General features: G+C 35.8%; 1 protein-coding gene and 1 pseudogene across 1 annotated transcript; one reads left to right on the top strand and one right to left on the bottom strand.

Moving 5' to 3' along the window:
* The first annotated feature begins 9,419 nt into the window (after positions 1–9,419).
* Positions 9,420–21,010, top strand: part of LOC128215922 (reelin-like) — a 71,888-nt pseudogene continuing 60,297 nt past the window's right edge.
* Positions 10,029–14,382, bottom strand: LOC128216605 (E3 ubiquitin-protein ligase TRIM33-like). Its single transcript, XM_052923225.1, has 2 exons — positions 13,886–14,382; positions 10,029–12,628 (listed from the first exon to the last, which is right to left on the bottom strand). Exons 1-2 carry the CDS (start codon positions 14,215–14,217, stop codon positions 11,275–11,277), a joined length of 1,686 nt encoding a protein of 561 aa, XP_052779185.1. The 5' UTR covers positions 14,218–14,382; the 3' UTR covers positions 10,029–11,274.

Below are 21,010 nucleotides of genomic sequence, written 5' to 3'. Positions count from 1 at the left end.
AGTTAGCAATAAAGTGCGCAAGTTTTAATTCCGAGCGATTATTTGCGGACTGCCACACAACACATTGCTTAATTTGAATATGGAGAGTTTTCGCGCCATAGTTCTGTCTGTTTTACAGTTTTATGGATAGAGCTTTTCCAGCTCGACTTAGAACGTGCTACATTATGCAATATGAGGTCGTTAAGGTTGTCTTGTAGGCGATATTTGTTTACCAAAATTGTTATTTATTTCCTTATAAAAAGTTGTAGCGATATACTATCGGAAGGCAACGTCAATATATTTTGCAGAAAAGATAATGTGCGGATCTCTACTAAGCTTACTAGACGATATTGTCCCAACATTGACACACACATATCGGAACGAGTGTATTTATTAAAGTCTTGAATCAATTTAACAACAAAGTGTTGAGTTCTATTGAAGATATCGAGATCTTATTACTTGAGGTTATTCCACAATACGCTTCCATACAAAATAGTTGGGATAATGGTTGTTATACATGCTTGTTGCCGGTAATGGACTAAGACACTCGCCATATAGCCAATATGAGGGTAATGATTCTTCTTGGCCTTTTGACCATGGCATTGCGCCTGCTCCCTTTTCCAGAAATGTGCAGTGCTTGCCAAGCCTAAAGCTCCCAATCAAAGTTTATCAAAAACAACAACCCATTTTAAGAAGTCCTATGTGCTACTTACTGGGTCACTAAGGCTTGTAGAAGATGACATGTGAGATGCGCCTGGCAAAGAGCAAACATTGTTGCATCACAGCCGTGCCGTTTTTAGAAAACACATACCACATACAGATGGAATGTTTTCCCTTTTATCCCTTGATAGTTTAGTTTATACGTATTTATATTAGCTCAAATCATAATAGCTTATAAAATCACACTTGAGTACGCTTCTTGGAAGAAATCAGTACATTGTCCTTCATGAGACGGCACGAGCTACTACCCCTGATAAGGATCGAACCCATAACGCAGACCACAAGACCAATACCACCTAGTGGTGATCAAACCAAAAACCTCTTGAGTGAAAGGCAGTCATTTATACCACAATACAAATCCCACCCTGGTGGGGACCAAAACACATGCTCATCTTAGTGAAAGGCAGTCATCTATACCACTGGATCACTCTCAAACATGTGGGAGATTCAACCCATGATCTCCTGATTGGAAGGCAGTCACCTATACCACTAAATCACTCTCACCCTGGTGGGGATTAAACCCATGATCTCCTGGGTGAAAGGCAGTCACCTATACCACTGAATCACTCTCACCCTTGTGGGGAATTAAACCCATGATCTGTGTAAAAGACAGTCACCTGTGCCACAAAACCAATCCCAGCCTGGTGGGGATCAAACCCATGATCTCCTGAGTAAACGGCAGTCATCTATACGACAAGACCAATTCAACCCTGGTCGAGATCAGACCCATGAGCTCCTGAGTGAAAGGCAGTCACCTATACTACTGGATCACTTTGACCCTGATGGGGATCAAACCTACAACCTCTTGAGTGAAAGGTAAATTATCTATACCACAAGTCCAACCACACCCACCTACTACCTTCAGTAAAGATGTTTGCGGCGAACATTTGCTGTTTGGTTTTCCGCTTACAGTTTATGTGGTGCGTTACTGAACGCACTGCTTAACTTAACAGCATAGTGCCAGATGATGCTTGATGTTTGGTGTACACTCATATACAATGTACATAACTTCCTTTGAACATAAACTTGCAAAGCCTGCAAGTAAATGTAATAAAACATACATTCCAAAACAGCCGTATTTTATACAGTTATGTAATTCAATTTGTGCAATGTGTTCTTATTTCCTCATAAAAACGCCCCTATCTCCAAACAAATGGACTAAAACTACGGGATTTTTTCGACGGTACTTGTAGGGTACTGCATGATTGGTCAAACATTCATTTTCAGGAATGTCTGTATTTCAAGTTCACCTTTTTATCCAGCCTGTCTGGGATTTTTTGCAAGAAAAGCGTTGAAGGTAGTGCCATAATATTGGTGACTTTGTTATATTAGGGGTATGTAAAATGATAGACCTTGGCCAAACATTTGGTTTATGAGCATGAAGGCAGTAGGGAAAGTGAGTAAATTTCTAAGAAGCTCTAGTGTGTTTCATGGAATTTGATCGCGTGCACTACTGCAATCATACAGCGTTAAGGTAAGAAGAAATGTGATTAATCCTAAAAGGAAGTCATTCTATACATAATATTTGCCATTTTGAATCTTGAAATGTAAAAGAATTTCTTTGTTAGTATTTTGAAAAAGACCTTGAGACCTAACGTCAGTAATGTTAAAAGTTAAATAAAGCATTCAATCTAAAAATGTTACTGATTATTAAAATGTTGTTATTGTTAGACTTGAACAAAAGTTTGGTACAATAATTTACTGTTAGTATAATTTCTGTTATTTCATACTTTTTACCCTGTAAGTATCAATTTATTTGGAACATACATTTGACTCTAAGTGACACAAAAAAGTATTAAATCATTAATGTAAAATTTCTAAAAAGAATATAGTATTGTAAAATATTTCAGATGTGACTTCGGATACACTTAATAATTATGCCGGAAACCAGTGGCGCAAAACCCTGCTATTTTGCTCGAAACATTGCAGAAGCCTCCTTGGGTGACCCCCAAAAAATAACAAGGGGTCACGATTGATCAACATCAACAACAACAGTAACAACGACAAACTGGCTGACTTCCTGTTTTGCTTTAAAAATCATCTCTTCTGAAACTACCCCTCCAAATCAATGAAACTTTACAGGAAGCTTCCTTGGGTGACCCTCTATAAAAATACAACAAGGGGTCACGATTGATCAACAACAACAACAGCAAAATGGTTGACTTCCTGTTTTACTCTAAAAACATTTTCTCTGAAACTACCAGTCGAAATTCAATTAAACTTTACAGGAAGCTTCCTTGGGTGACCCTCTTCAATAATACATCAAGGGGTCACGATTGATCAACAACAACAACAACAACAGCAGCAACAACAACAGAATGGTTGACTTCCTGTTATTCTTTAGAAAAAAACATCTCCTCTGAAACTACTACTCCAAATTCAATAAAAAAATTACAGGAAGCTGTGGGTGACCCTCTACAAAAATAAAACAAGGGGCCACGATTGCTCAACAGCAACAACGACAATAACAACAAAATGGCCAACTCCTGTTTTGCTTTAAAAAAACATCTCCTCTAAAACTACCAGTCCAAATTCAATGCAACCTTACAGGAAGCTTCCTTTGGTGACCCTCTTCAAAAAAACAACAAAGGGTCGCGATTTATAACAACAACAATCTGGCCGACTTACTGTTTTGCTTTAAAAATATCTCTGAAACTACCAGGCCAAATTCAATGAAACTTTACAGGTAGCTTCATTGCATGACCCTTTACAAATATAAAAGGCATCGTCATCAGTAAAGATATGTTTAAATTGCAATATTTTTATTAATGTATATATATATATATATATATATATATATATATATATATATATATATATATATATATATATATATACATTAATAAAAATATTGCAATTTAAACATATCTTTCCAATATATATATATATATATGTTACAGTAGTTATTAACAACTAATATGTGGTAATTTCGAATTAAATTTAGAAGTACTTATACATTGATGATAACCATATTTTATACATTTTATAGGGCTGAAGTTGAAGAGTTATGGCAGGGTGCTGCATTCTTTCCTTTCTTTGTAGCATCCTTCTGCCCTCATGGAGAATTTTCAAAATGTTTTTTTTTCTTATTGACCTTACGGAAAAACCCCATCCCATACTTTAATGGTAAAAACATCATTTCTTTATTTTAAGAAATCAACTAAAGTAAGGAAATGACTTAAGATGCTATATGAATACAGACCCTGTATGACTGCACACTCCTGCCTTCGTAGTATTAAACACTTGAGATAATCCTTATCGCTGTGTTTTGCAATGAACACATAAACTTTCAAGGTATCTCCAGTCAACACTCGGACGGGCAGTAACTCCCCAGTGTCAGCCTGCCATGCTCCAGAAAACACTAAAGAACTTGTGCTGCTGGACTCTATCTGCGATGGCGGGATTTCCTGGCATCTGACTGGAATGATAACAAATGACTAATATTCTCGTTAGGATTTTTAAAAAAAATCTGATTAAAAGAGCTGATCAACCTTAAAATTTTGAAGCAGTACATTTCCCTGAATAAGAATTCCCTAAGAATTTGAAAAAAAAACCCAGTTATTTAATGAAATAAAAGAATATTGTCAGAGGCTTGATGAATTATTGCCAGAATTGAATTATTGCCAGAATTGAATTATTGCCGGAATTGTTAAAGTTGAAGTTTACATATTAAAGCATGTAAGGCTGACCAGAGGTGAGAGGGATGCTCAAATCAGGCTCCAAAAACATGACAGTATTGTTTTATTGTAAACCTCTGTAGACTAATGATGTCATTATCAATTAATATTTTCATATATTTATTTTTGCCACAGGGCAGACTAAGTACAGCTACCACAATCTGCCCAAGACGAGGGTTGTAAATTCCGCTGGTGGCAACCGGAACACTCTGGATACCATCAAGATGTGTGGGCACTTGATGACATCAGTCTTAATGACCATTTGTTTAATACGTCTTGATATGAATAACTTGGTCGATGATGGTGATCATCTGTCCGTTACGCAGGGCCGGTTGTCTGATAGCTATTGCAGAAAGATGAAAAGTATAAGGTTTGTTAAATTGTTGCTTTTTGGGTTTTAAAAGATCTAGCTAATATGCTATATAGTGGTCACCATTATATTTTGTCTAATGTGAAGGCAGTTTTTTTCAAGTTTTCCTATACATTTATTTCAGGAAATCAACAGTCAGCCATTATTGATTTTTTCTCAGGTGAAGTGGTAGATATGAATAGTGGCTGGTCCAGTTAGTGTGAAGTTTAATCAATATAATGTATACGACTCAAAAACTTTGTTAGAATGTTCTTAAACGAAATAAATGGTTATGCCACTGCATCGCATCAAACCATTTATTTTTGCAAATACAAACTAACAACTTTCTTGAACTATAAATGTGAATGTTAAATGTAAATGAAAAAGCTTGTTTCGATGATAAAACTGATCAACAAAAGATTTTATTATAAGTGTTATTGTAAGGAATTCTTCATGAATTTCGATTGTAAACACTGTTTTGATGTAAAGCATTATTTTAGGGTTAAATTTACAAATTTCTGTTTAAAGGATTATATGACAGTTGCCGTTTGGTAATTTTTCATTAAATGAAGCAAACGACTCAATTTAAACTAAGTTTTTAAAAACTTGTTGTCAACATGAAGTCTGTAAGTGAATCAATTTAGATAGCTTTCAAGTTATTCTTGTAATTGAGATGATTAGCTTAAACATTGCTATTTATTATCCATGACATGTCCTGTTTTGTTTCCTTCACCTACCAATAAATTTTGCAAGAAGGTATGTTATTGATTTTTTATATCTCAATTTACACGAAAAGTATAAATAATATGTTGTTATTAATGTGTGTTAAGATAAACTTAAAATTTTATTATATAAACCAGTCTTTTTTGTTGGTTTAAACAAGAAATGTTTGTTATGAGATTATATATGTTATTTTCTAATACAGCTTCATCGGAAGACCATCGAATGACGATGTGCGTCTGCTAACAACAGAGTCGATGCACATTAGCGCAGGCTATATAATGCAGTTTGAGCTTGTCATGGGTGTGGCCTACCATATTCTGAGACTGTTGATAATAGAGTTTACCTCAAGTACTCGACAGATCATGGAATCCATTGGAACCTCGTGATCGAGCCTTGCCTACCCCCTGCACCTTGTGAGTCGGTCCATCAGGGGACGATTTACGATTGGACCCAGTTTCGAGAATGGACAAGAATTACTATACCACTTCCTGTTGCCACCTGGTAATTTGATATTCTTATTTTGCAAATTGTCATCATGGCATGCAATGACTCAATATGATAAACAGATAGAAAATAAGCTTGTCAGAAAAAAACTGCCTTTATTCTACAGTGTTAGACTGGGGGCGTACCTAGGCATACAAGTCAATTTTGGTTTCCCCAAAGTACTTCCAGGGACTTGCTCATGTTTTTGGACTAAAAAATATCACAGACATGCATCTCAAACACTAATATAATAATTATTTTTCTCTTTGATACCAGAAAAAATTCAATCAAAGTATAAAAAAAATATTTTGGTTTTAGTGGGTGTGAGCCCATCCCCATTAAGTCAAGAAAAAATAGAAACTTAACATCTGAACCACTAGGTCTCAAGGATTCATATAAAAGTTGATGGATATTTTGACCTTTTAAGATTACATTGATAACATTACATCATAATGTCAATTAATAAATCAGGCTACAAGGAATAACTGAATCCTGTTAGTAACGGCTATTCAAAATTGTGATATTTGAGCAAATAACCACATTTGTTGAAGGGTTTCAGCTGTCAGTATCTTAGTTTTAACACTCTTAATTGTTTGCTCTACTATAGTTTGTCATATTTTTTTTACAAAGTATGACATGATGGGTGAGTCCCTTTAAAACTGAAAAACACCAATACATACTAAAGCTTAAGCGGTGGTATATACATGTTTTGTTTTACCAAAGTTATAGTTTGTCATAATTTCACTCAATGTAGGCATTATATCAAAGTGCTTGACAATCGTTCTTTCATTATTTTATTCTTGAAACAAAATGTGTGGGAGAAGACACCCTTCCTTCTCTGTACACATAAAATACATTGTAATAAAACCCCTGAAGGACCTTCACATATTGGCATCTGGTTTAAGTGTACAGGTGAACAATTCAAAATGCTTCTAGTATGTCCCTGTACACAGGAACTGTTTTCCATAAGAGTCTGCCAAACCATCTACTTACTTACGTAATGAGTCTGAGTCCAAATGAATGAGTTATTTGTTTTGAGCTTAATTGCAATTTTCAAAGAGAAAAGAGAATTATTACTTTTAAAGATTTACGAGAATACTAATGTGTCCAAAAAGGCATTCATTGTTACTGTTTTCTTGTGCCTAAACAGTCCCAGAATGTTATTTATAAAGCATCTTTAGTCATTTCCTAACTTAAGTCACTTTCCTTAAAAATCTCATAAGATATATGATATAAAAACTTCATGATTTATGAAATACATTATTTTCGTTGACCTTATTCAAAAACATATATACACAGCTTAGGCCTGATTGTAACTCCATTGTCTTCCCTTTCAAGAAACTTTGAACAAGGTTTAAATACTATGAACCAGACACTAGGCCTTTCCCTATTCTTATTATTTACAACAGTACTTCAATGTTTGCTAGACTTTACCAGGGTACTTTTGAATGCAAAAAATTACTGGGGAACTTTCAAATGCATAAAGTAAATAAAAAATTATTAAGATAAACTGGCTCTTTAAGTTTCCTAAACAAGGTCCCGACTTCATTAATATTTATTGATTACATTCAGAATGAGGAAAGATTTTTTAACGAATACTGACCAGATGTTCAGAATTTGCTTTGCTTTCCTATGGAAATCATATACGGATATCCAAAGGGCTCGGGATTTGTTGAGGTTTTTGTTTGACAGGTTGTCAATGTGATATATATTGCGGGCGTTGAAAACCATATTCCTTTATAATATTGTTTCCTTTCCATATCGGGTCACCTAAATCATAACCCCCTTAGTTGTAATTTTTTGAGAGGTTTATAATCAAGATTTTAATTATGCCACTGATAATGAAATATCACTGACACATGGGATGTGGCTTGACTTGGCATTGAACAACAATACTTCAATTCTAATAACCCATATCTTATTACTCGCATTTGAATTTATATTTCTAGGGGTCCCTCAACAAGATTTCAACTACGTCAGTCATATTGGACGAACACTGACACCTGGGGTGTGGCTAGACTCTACATTGGACAGCAGTGCCCCAACATGTGTCATGGACATGGCCAATGTAATGAGGGTACCTGTATGTAAGTTGTTTGTTACAATCATATAATTTTACATACAGTGTAAGAGTGCCAGTTAGTTGTATCAACCTAAGATGTGTACAATTCATTGTGTTTCATATACATTTCCATAAAAAAAAATTGTGTCAAAACATGAGCGAGTCCCTAAAAAAACCTTTTTCATTAACACTATTCATATTTAGATGTGATGAAGACTATGAAGGGACAGATTGTCAACCTGCAACCCACCTGAACGACAAAATGCTTGCCGATTTTGGGATTCGATACGAGCCCGATCACGATTTTGAGCATGTTCGAGGTGGGAAAGTTGTCCATAGCAACCAGGGGTGCGGAACAATACATTCTGATGAATCAATGTACTTCTTTGACGTAAGTCTTAGTTCAGGGTAAAATAAAATAAAAATTAGTCCTGAGCTGATATTTAAAGCGTCTTAAGTTATTTCCTAACTTGAGCCACTTTTTAACTTAGTTATTGCATTGGTCATATGATGTAAAAACTAAGTAAGTAACTAAGTAGGTAAGTCATTTTTCCAATTAAATAATTTCTTTGGTCATAGGATGTAAAAACATAATAATATTGAAATACTTTATTCTCATTTACCTTATTAAAACAACACTTTACTGTTTTAAGCACTTAAACATTTCTGTAACATTCCTTTGCAATGCCCTTGTTGAATACAACCCAAAATTTCTTTGCAATGCCCTTGTTGAATACAACCCAAAATTTCTTTGCAATGCCCTTGTTGAATACAACCCAAAATTTCTTTGCAACGCCCTTGTTGAATACAACCCAACATTTCTTTGCAATGCCCTTGTTTATACTGTAATCTTAATATAAAAAATATGTTGTATCAATTTTGGCTTGGTAGTTTTAAATGGTATTTTTATCTTTTGTAGTCTTATACCAATGAACACAAATTCATAATAAAAACATATTAATTTAATATTGTGTTTATCAGAATGGTGTGCGAGAGCTCATCACCAAAGACATGGACACACGCCGTTCCGACTACCTCCAGTTTCATCTTCGTGTGGGCGGGGGTGGGGCTGACTGCAATGGGGGTAAACATCGATCCCATGGCGTTATTGTACAGTACTCAAACAATGGTGGGGTGACTTGGACACTTTTAGATGAGCTGGAAGGAACTATGTATGGTAAACCAAGGTACTGATAGAAATGTGGAAATATAGTGTTTGAATTGCTGATATATGTATGTTATAGTGATGCACCCACAGCTTTAGTTATTGAAACTATAAAATAAGTTTGGCTAAAACAGTTGACTACAATTTTATTAGAAATAATGCATATCACAATTGTATCCATTATTTCTTAACTTACTAATTCATATCAACACAGACTTGTGTCCAATGACCTTCCTCCCGAGGCTCGTACACCAAGCAGCCCCAACACGCAGGCAAAGGGCACGACCAATGGGCAGTAGACGAGATACACCTTGGACAGTACGAAAATCTAAAACTGCTAGAAGATGACTTCAATGTAAGAAGCCTATTTGATTTTTAGCTGTTCTGTTTATATACCCCCAACAAATGAAGTATTTCAGCTTATCATAGAGTTATTGCCCTACTTACTTTTTTTTGTCCAGAGCATAACTTGAAAACTATTTGATGGAATTCAATAAAACATCATACAATGGTAAAGCACAACGAGGAAGTGTGGTGTACAAGAATCATAACTTCTGAATTGCCCAATGGACTTTAATTTAACAACACACTTGTTAAGCATGATAAGTGCAAATACAGTTTACAATATCCTTAGAGTTATGGCCTCTTCTCAAATATAAATCTTTGCCATTCCTGTGTCCGGGCAGCATTCGGGGGTATTCATCACTCCCGTGACAGCTCTAAGTTTAAGAGATATTGTGATAGATTAAATGTTGTAGTCCTGTCTGCATCATGGTGTACAAAGTTAACCCTTGGCCATAAATAGAGAATAATTGTTTGTTTCAGTGTAAGTTTAAAGTGAGAAATAACAACAACAGCAACAGTTTCTGGTTATGTTGGTTTTAATAATTATTATATATACATGTATATTTTATATGTTATTATATAAATGATATGATGTGTCTTTCAGTTAGTAACCTTATCACAAGCATTAAGGGGGAGGGAGATCTTATTTTGTCAATGTCAGAGAACAAAAGTAATAAAATAGTTTGCAAATGGACCAAATTGTCTTTTGGTAGTACCCCCAAACCACTTGCCAACATTTAAAACCATATAAATTTCGGTATCAAGGGAGGAATGCATTTTAAAGATTGTGCCCCTAAGTTATTCCCCCTGTAACTTCAATTCCTGGATCTGCCCCTGGAATATTCTTGGTATATGTTCTGTGGAATAGAAAACAACATTTTGAGAGGAAAAACTATGTTTTATAGATGAACAATAACATAGATTTAAAAACTTCTTTCATGAAAAGTTGCATCATCACTATGGTAAACTAGTAAAGAAATAGTATTGTGATAATGATCAACATGATACAGATAGGGATTGGACGGTAGAAAAACTTTGGACCTGGGTACCAGATTATCAGCAGGTTTCTTTATATGAAAACTGAATATCAAGCTGCATAATAAATATGAAATTAGAATAATAAGTACGGTCTTTTAGCTAAGAAACCATGTTGTTAAAAAAATTATTGTTTGTCAAAAGAAAAGATGAAATACTGTCTTTGTTCATGTAATCTGAAAATATGACATCAGTTAAAAAAAAACATTTTTTTTTTGCTGTAATGTGTAGTTCATTTCTATTTATTATTGGGTACGGGGCACTAAAATTGTTCACGGATTCCCGCTGAAACGTACAAGGCCCGTGGGTACCAGGAAGCTGTCCAAACCTTTGATAAAGAGCTATATACATTAAAGTTAAAAGTTTTACACATATATCAAACAAACATACGGAAGATTTGAAAATGAACATAGATCATATAATTATTTGAAAGTCAGATTTCATTTGATGTTGAAATCCCTTTCAGCTAGTGACAGGTTATTGTGAAATTTAAGTAAGTAAAATTATTTTCATTGTCACAATGTCAATATCCTTATTTATAAAAATATATTAACAAACCTTAATCGAAATAAATTTGATTTGCAGAAAAAATAAAATTAAAAACTTAAATAAATACATTTCATGTTTCATTGATGGTGTGCATGATGTAATGCATTTTTCTTTTAATCCCTTCTAGAAATTGTGTTAACATCTTTTACTATATAGGTGATTCTTTTTTCTCATAATTTCTGGAAAGTTATTCTAGCGCAAACACTGAAAGTTCATTTTGACATCCTCCAACAATCAGATTGCTTGTTGGATTGTCGAACCATATTGACGATGGATTGCGGAGTCCACCTTTCCATATGGCCACTGTGGCAAGTTTGTGTTTGCCATCCTTGTCCACCTGGGTCACTGTCTTGGAACAATTAGAGCAGACAAACGTATGTCCTCTATCACTCACACACACTGAATAAGGCCAGTTAATGTCAGGGTCCAGTAGAGTTGACAGAATGTTCCCACTTGTGTCAATGGTGATCAGCTTGTTGTGAGATGAAGCAGGAATGTAGATTTTGGTTCCATCTCTGCTCACTGTGAATGCATTCACTGTGCCACTGGCACTATTGTCTTCGTATATCTTTTTCACCAGCTGACCTGACATTGTGTACTGGTAAATTGCTGTCCAGGATCCTACATAGAGGTTACCATTGTGGTGAGAAATACCTATACAATCATGTGGAAATGTCATCTTCCTTGAAACAGTCAGTGTACTACCTGCAACTGTGATGTAATGGACACTTTTGTCATCGAGAGTTACAGCTGCCTCATATCCTGCAATGTGGCATAGATGGTTAGGTTTAGCAGGGAGGTCACATGTGGCTGTCACCTGATACTGGGAGTTCAGTAGCTTCAAGTTGGTGTTGTTGTAGTCTGTGATGAGAATCTCTCCTCCAGGCAGCTTACATATACCATTTATTCCACACATCTTTTTATCACTTGGCATTTTAACAATGTATTGTGATCTGGCTTTTATCTTAAACACATGCGATATGTCAAATTTATTAAGCATGTCTTTGCTTGGGAATGTTATGATTTTCCCTAAAGCATTTAACCCTGAAAGGCACTGTTCAAACCTGGGATCAGCCTGGAATGTGAGGCTTGTGTCAGGCTTGGTTGAGAGTTCTTGTAGCAGGCTCTCTGCGTCACTCATCTTGTCCTTGCATTTCTTGTATGCTATGTAGGAGATGTTGTCATCTTGCTGGGATTGGATGGTGTTAAGGTAAGTTTTGAGTTTGTCTGTGAGCTTTGTGCATTTGTCAATGTCGTCCTGAAGGAAATCATCTGCCTCATGGAGCTGGTTTTCTAAGATGTCTTTTGTCTTTTTCTCTATATCATCAAACTTTTCAATCACTTTCTTCCTCAGTGATTTTATTTCGGCAAGTATTTTCTTTCCAGAATCTTTTAGAGACTGTTTGTTGTGTGTTCTTTTCTTGGTGATTCCTTGAAGTCTGGTAGTGATAGTATCAACATCAGCTGGCAGTTTCTTGAAGTCTATTTGTGTCTTTAGTCCTTTAGACAGGTCTGGAATGTGTTTGATGCTCTGGCACATTCTGAAAGTTAAAAGCAGTATTAATTACTATATTACTTTCGTACTTATTTCATTTTTTTAAATTTTAACCAACACAGTGGGCAATCATTGGAGCCACAATACTTTGTTATGCGTTGAAAATGCTTCAATGCGTCTTTTTTTGTAGTGCCAATAAGTAGTAAATGGAAATAATTTGTGAGTATGGTCTCTTATTTTTATGCCCCCCTTCGAAGAAGAGGGGTATATTGCTTTGCACATGTCGGTAGGTTGGTAGGTTGGTCCGTCGGTGGACCAAAGCTTGTCCGAGTGATAATTCAACAATTCCTGGACTTATGGTCATCAAACTTGACATGAAGGTTGGGCCCGACCAGTAGATGGCCCCTATTGATTTTAGGGCTCAACGGGTCAAAGGTCAAGGTCACAGTGACCTTAAATGGAAAAATAATTCCAAGCTTGTCTGAGTGATAACTCGACAATGCATGCACCCATGGCCCTCATACTTGACTGGGAGGTTGGGCCTGACCAGTAGATGACCCCTATTATTTTTAGTGGTCATTGGGCCAAAGGTCAAGGTCAGAGTGACCTTGAATGGTTAAAGGATGTCCCAGTGAAAACTCAACAATGCCTGCACCCATGGCCCTCAAACTTGACTTGGAGGTTAGGCCTGACCAGTGGATGGCCCCTATTGATTTTAAGTGTCATTGGGCCAAAGGTCAAGGTCACAGTGACCTTGAATGATAAAAGGTTGTCTGAGTGATAACTCAAAAATGCCTGCACCCATGGCCCTAAAACTTGACTTGGAGGTTGGGCCTGACCAGTAGATGACCCCTATTTTTGACAAACATCTCTTGTTTATTTTCAGAGGGGAATGGAGTTCAACCTTAGATTGACTATGTTTTGTGTTAAATGTAAAACGCTCTGCATATATTTCTCACACCGACAGGCTTGCCCTCAACTGAGAGGGGTGACACTAACACAAACAAACACTTTACTTTATCAAGATCTAGCAAGTAATACAAGTTCTGGATGATCATATTGTGATATTTGTTTATTCTGATGAAATGCTAACAAATCTATAAACTGAGTCTATGACAGTTTTTAATGTAGAATTATTAAATATATTATAAAACAGTTTAATTTGTGAGTAAGACAGACACAAATATAACAACAAAGCACATATTGGCCCTCACAGAGAAGTTCAAGCTTCTTGTCACCATGTTTGTCACATCTCAATGGGGAACATTCATTCATACCCCACTACTGATTGGTTTAAACTTACCTGTGTGTAAGGGAGACACAAATGGGGCAACAAAGCTCGTCATGGTCCTCGCAGAGCAGCTCAAGCTTCTTGTCACCATGTTTGTCACATTTCTCTATGGGGCTCAGTCCTGCATACCCCACCCACTTGCTCACATCTTGTCTTCCAAGCACTGAATGTGTCCTGAACAGTTTGTTGTGTAACTGTACACAGTTGTTGCAGTAATATTTCTTGCACTCATCACAAAAGAAATGTGCCTCATTATTTAATCCATCATCTTTACATGGAGAGCAGGTAAAGTCATGAATAAGGTCAGACGCTTGTTGAAAAGATGATTCAAGGTTATATGCCATTATAGTTGTTTTCCTTTTGAAATAACACTGTTCAAGTACTTATTGATATGTGTTTAGTAGTTGAATATTAGTTTCATCAATAATCTTAACACTGTATCATTTTATAATATTATTTAGATCCATTGTTTGCTATAAATCTACTAACCCTATAAATTCATTCTGATTATATTACAAAGCGGAAGTAAAGTTCTGCTCTGTTATCTAGATTTATTTAGTTATTAAAGCAATAATATTCATTGATAGCACTAAATACACATTGCATTGCCTCATTGATTTTGTATACTCTTTTCAAGTCTGTTTATGTTTAATTTTAAAAGTTATTTCATGTCCTTATCATAATCCAGATATATTTTAAATAATCAATGTTTGCACGCAGCCAATGACTCTCAAACAAGTTAATCTACAAATAGATGTTATTAGGGCCTAATGAAGTGTGCCATAATTATGACCATGGAACTTGACTATATAACTTTAAAAGCTATATTACTGTTTTAGAATATAAGCCTGCCTTATGCTGCAAATCTAATGTCAGCATGCACAGGGCTTGGGCACAATTTCAAGGCTGTCATTTCAGAAATGACGTTAGGTGCAATTGCATTTTCAGTGTAAGATCACAATAAATTTTATCTTGTGAACACAAAAATGAATAATTCACTCGTGGCTATGCCACTCATGAAATTTTGGTGCTCCTCTCTTTCACCTCTTGGCATTTTAACATAGTATTGTGATCTGGCTTTTACCTTAAACACATGCAATATGTCAAATTTATTAAGCAGGTCTTTGCTTGAGAATGTTATGATTTCGCCTAAAGAGTTCAATCCAGAAAGGAACTGTTCAATTCTGGGATCAGCCTGGAAGGTGAGAGGTATGTCAGGTTTGATTGACAGTTCCTGTAGCAGACTATGTGCTTCTCCCATCTTGTCCTTGCATTTCTTAAATGCTATGTAAGAGATGTTGTCATCTTGCTGGGTTTGGATGGTTTGTATATAAGTTTTTAGTTTGGCATTGAGCTTTGTGCATTTGTCAATGTTCTCCAGTAGGAAAGCATCTGCCTCATGGAGCTGGTCTTGTAATATCTCATTAGCCTTTTTTCTCTATTTCATCAAACATGTCATTCACTTTCTTTCTCAGTGATTTGATTTCAGCAAGTATTTTCTTTCCAGAATCTCTTAGGGACTGTTTGTTGTGCGTTTCTTTCTTCTTGATTTCTTGAAGTCTGCTTATGATCAAATCAACATCAGTATATAGTTTCTTGAAGTCTGTTTGTGTCTTTAGTCCCTTAGCCAGGTCAGTAATGAGTTTGATTCTTTTGCACATTCTGAATGTGGATGGCAATCTTATTTTATACTTCTTTTCTACCTTAAACTTCATTTATATATTATATTCAGAGAATTGGCTAAAAAGATTTTGAAAATGATTGTATCTGGTGAAATCTTAACTATAAACTGAATGTTTTTCTTATAGAATTATAGATTGTTATACAGATGTTATTTAATTACTGACCTGTGAGTGAGATAGACACACATGTGACAACAAAGTTCGTCATGCATGGTCCTCGCAGAGCACTTCAAGCTTCTTGTCACCATGTATGTCACAGATATCTATGGTGCTCAGTCCTGCATACCCCACCCAGTTGCGCACATCTTGTTTCCCAATGAAATCATGTTTCCTGAACAGTTTAATCTAGATTAGGCGATTCCATTATGTCATACTGCCTGCCTGTCTGTCTCACTGTCTGTGTGGTGTTTGTATGGTTTCTGTCTCTGTTAATGTATGCTGTCTTCTGTTTATCTATATGCAGCCTGTCTTAGTCTATGCTTGTCCTGGGTGTGTGGTCATGGCCTGGTGCTGGGAGATTTAAACATAGAAGGCTTAGAATCAGCAAAAACTAATTTTTCTTTGTCATACTTACAGGGCTCAGTGGAACCTCTTGATTCTGGTGTGTGGCAGACGGCTACAGGAGGGGTGATCGGAAAGTACTGCAACTCCAGAAACCCTGTTCTCATATTGGCCAACCAGGAGTCCGACAAGAGAGTCGTTACGAAAGATCTCAATCTAAAAGTTGGGGACGTCATTCAGTTTAAGGTCAGAATTTTTATATGGCTCATATTTCAAAGAAAAGTCTAGTTGATGTCATAGTCTTGATGTCAGCGTGTGGATTGCTTTCACACCTTAGATAGTTTTCAATATATTAATTTAACATATAATAACCCAATGACAAAATGTGAAGAAGAAGCAGATGGGCATTAAGTGTGATCAACATGCAATGCATGCTGATGATACAAAATAAAGGCTTGTAAATGTGTATTAGTATCACATCTTAAAAAGTATTCAATATATTTAGTACATATATTACCAATGACAATATGCCTTAGTGGAAAACAGCAAACAGACATTAGGTGGCATCAACCTGCAATGCACTTGTTTTTAGAAGGTACAAAATGAATAATATATATTTTACTTGTTCCTTAAGAGTAAGCTCATCTTTTTTATCTGTCTAGGTGTCATTTTCCGCATTTGTTGTTGTTGTTGACGTGCAATAGCTTCAATCTTTGTCCTAACTCAGAAACTGTTCAAGATATTCAAATAAAAATGTGTACAATTAATGCCAAAGACAAAATTAACATTAAAAGCAAGGCCCTTAACTTTAGCTTTATTAGTTGAAAAATTCTGCCCTTTTTATATGCCTGTTCATAGAACGAGACGTTTTGACGTTTCACCTGTGGCGTATGGTTCCATTACATCCAGTATGATGTACGATCAATAACTTTAGAAACATTTATTCAGTCATAACAAATTTGGCCAGAAGGTGTACGGGCATTATATTCCAGATAAGTTTCATAACCAGCACTGATCACTTGAGAGAAATCATCCTTTAATTAACATTGGTCTTGTCTGATCTTGATTTTAAGAAGCCTTTGTCTAATCGTCAAGAATGTGTATGAGCATAATATCTCAGAGAAGTTTAATAACCAGCACAGGTCACTTGAGATTTTTCACCCTTAAATAAAAATTGGGCTTGTCAGGTCTATAAATTAAGAAGCCTTTGTCCAATCATCACCAAATTTTGTCAGTCTGTGTACTGGAATATCCTGGACAAGTCTGATAACCAGCCATACAACTCAAGTCACTAGAGAGTTATCACCATGTGATTATAGAAATTACCTAAAATCTGTCTTGTCAGATCCATAACTGTAGAACCTTTGCCTGATCATTATCAAGTTTGGAAAAAAAGTTTATGGACAGATTAATAATATCTGTCATGTGTTTCTGTTCCAGATTAAAAATCCGACCCGAGGGCACCTGCATTGCCAGGGAATGAGGCTTGCTATGCAGCGTGCCCGAGGATCGGATTTTTCTATCCGGAACGGACACAGACGATAGATATTTTTCTAGCATACATTAAATATCATTTTTTGTGAAGAAAAACAATCGCAATTTTGTACATATTACCAAAAAGCGCGTGCGATGATGATTACTGACGTCATGATGTGCAGTTATTTCTATTCACTGCATTTTTCAATAAGTTCCTTCGATAACATGTCTTTGAAGGGTTATTTGTTTTGTTTTTCTTCAAGTATATTTTTGTAAAGTTAATGTTTAAATGGCACTCATCTATTGAAATCTCATAATTATGATGTGTATTATAAAAGAAATTGAAAGTATCACGCACAGCGCGTGACTCATCTGGCATGGGGGGATGCCAGATGGAGTTTTTCAGCACGGATGCATTCACCAGAAATGCCTGTTAGGTGTGCTAGAATATCTCGGTCAGGTGGGAAAATGAGAAATGCCTTGTTTGTCAGTCTTGTATTTTGACAAAACTGTATAAAAAAATGTCTCTAAATTTGGACAGCATACAATCAATTATCCCTAAACTCAATGTCCTAAAAATAGGAGGGGTGTATTTTGTGACAGTTGGTGCTCTTGTTTGACATTTAAAATCCAGACATAAGCTCTACATCATTCTTGTTGATGTATGTACTGAATGAAAGACACAAGATTTAAGTTCAGCATATCCAAGTCATACTTTTTAACTCTGAACCTCAGAGATAAATATTTATGATATCAGATACATCAATTATGAATATCTTGATAGTGTACTACAGTGTACCTACAGGTATAACAACCCAGCAGTATCAATATCAAAAGAATTGCAGATAGTAATATGGTTAGATGAATTCATTGACACAAACTATCTGGACTTGGCAAGCATAAATCAATATGACACAATGCATTGGGTACAATTTAGATAAATTTATGATACATAACTTTAAAACATAGATTAAAATTTTGTTTTGCCTTTCAGATCAATGTCGGCTGTACAAACCAGTTTCGATGGGACCATCCAGTTATGCTTCAGTACTGGCCTCGAGGGGGAAATGGATTCAAACTTGTTCGACAACCCTGCTATCCAGAAATGTCTTGCCATGGCAATCACTCAGAAGGGAGCATCTATTATGCTGGCCATCATGGTCACTGGGAGCTTGTTATCATCCCTGTAACAGAGGAGCTTGCAAAATAGTGGGTTAATCTTCTTAGGCTTCTCTTCGGGTTTTGACTTTTATGGCAAAGGAATATTTAAGAAGGCTTTGTTTATTGCTGGCCCTCATCAGGTCATTGGAGGCTTGTCATAATCCCAGTTATAGTGATGATTGCAAAACAGTGGGTTTATTTCATTCAGCTTTCCTTTGGGTTATGGCTATCATATATATCATTATAACAAGGATTCGTTTATTGCTGGTCCTCATCATAATTTGATATTCAAGGCTTTTCCTTGGGGTATTTCGCAATCAGGATAGAAAGGATACTTAACTGAGGGAGAATCTCATACTCTGCTTCAAATGATCATTGCGATCTTGTTGTGATCTTGCATTGCAAAACAGTGTGTTATGTTTAATTGGTTTGACTTAATTTATTGTGGCTAGAACATACTTTCACTGCAGAAATTTTGCAACACACCAGTTTTCAACAACTTTTGTCTTTAAGGCTAAATGTCACAAAAATGTTTGCCAGCCAAGAAGAGCTTTGTATAAGAGCTTTCAACAAGTGTATAACTTTCTACATGTAGTTTATTAATTTGAAAAGGGATGTGTACATGAGCTTTCAATAATACTGTGTTATAATTTGTAAAATGTCATGGCTATTTCATCAATTCTTATTTAATACATGTATCTGTTACTTTGGGGAAACAAATCAAGTTTAATCTGATAGTTAAAAGCTGATATCAGAATCTGATAAATATACATGAAATCCAATGATATTAATAAACTATACTTTTCCCCCCAGTCCTTTGATTCTCCGATGGTGGCAACCAGGTGGTTATCCATACAACTTTGCCCTTGATGATGTTTACATTGGTCCACCATGTGATCAAAGTTGCCATAGAAATGGGGCATGCAAAAATGGCGCCTGTGATTGCTATGGACGCTTTGATGGTAAGGTTATTTTGTCGTCTTGTGTCATAAGATCACTATATATATGTACATTTTACTGGAATGGTTTGAACAACACCATTTCTGTTATGTTTGTGTTTTCCGTGTATTCAATGATCGATCAAATACTCGTTGCCATCCCTAAAAATATAAGCATGAAGCTTGGACCACATGCACATTATAACTGAAGTGCATGGTGTGTAGTTAAGTCCAACAAATCTTGCTAAGTAATTAAGTTCTAGAACATTGAATAAACAAGAAACATATACGCACATTTGCATTTGCTAAAGTGCTCCTTTTAACCACAGACCCAGATTGCCAATCAGATGACCCAACGCCATACGGCATGGTTGATAGATTTGAACAGCTTCATCGCCCTGCTGATTTCTGGAGAAGGATTCTGGGCGGCCATCTTGGTATTGGGTGCGGGACGGTTGACGCCGGGAATGCCTTGTTTTTGGATGGGGAAGGATCACGTGAGGCTGTTACCGTGCCTTTGAATACAACCTACCTGAGGTATTGCATGAGTATTTTTTGTTCAACAGTTTATGAATTGTAAAAGCCTGAGTCAGAGTTGATATTGAATAATCAAATTTTTATCTGTTCAAAATAAAAAAGGGTGGTTTTATTCAAAATACTTTCACTATATTCTCTTATTATAATTCATTAATGTTAACCTGAAAAGTATATTTTATTGCGTAAGTTAATAAAGTTGCTGAATTGTATGTTTCAAGTGACATTGCTTTGTTGTTGAATAATCAACATATATTTCTATCTTATGCAAATGTATTAAATTTTCATCAATAGTATGTAAGTGTAGTGAGAACGGGAGTTGTCTTGTGGTATAGGTGTAGGTGTAGTTTTGGGTTCAATCCTTGACATGGGAACTTCCTCTTAGCCTCACAGAAATGGACATCAATACTGGTTTCTACCCAGGAAACAGATTAAAACTTGATTAGTTAAGTTATTGGTTTCACTGACAATCAAGATTAAAGAATTTGATATAAATTAAACCGATAATATTTTTAGCTTTGTTTATAAATTTCTTTTCAGAATGTTAGAATTTGTCCTCAAAATTGGCAGCAATGAACTTACCCATCGCTGTACTCAACCTTCCTCCCCCAATGAGGGAATCATTTTGGACTATTCCACTGATAATGAGATCACATGGAGTCTTCTGAAAGTGGTTGAGCCCCAGTTGTACAATGGGTCAAAGGAGAGGATAGTCATTGAACTCCCCCCTGAAGCAAAATCAGACAGAACCATTTTCAGATGGTGGCAACCATTGGGTTATGGAGGTAAATTGATCCCATCATATTATTTTACTTTGGTAGTGTGATACCTTATTTACAGTGAAA

This window comes from Mya arenaria, chromosome 14 (genome assembly GCF_026914265.1).
Source record: "Mya arenaria isolate MELC-2E11 chromosome 14, ASM2691426v1".
Lineage (NCBI taxonomy): Eukaryota > Metazoa > Mollusca > Bivalvia > Myida > Myidae > Mya > Mya arenaria.
The sequence above is the reverse complement of the archived record's forward strand: the minus strand, read 5'-3'. Positions and strand labels throughout refer to the sequence as shown.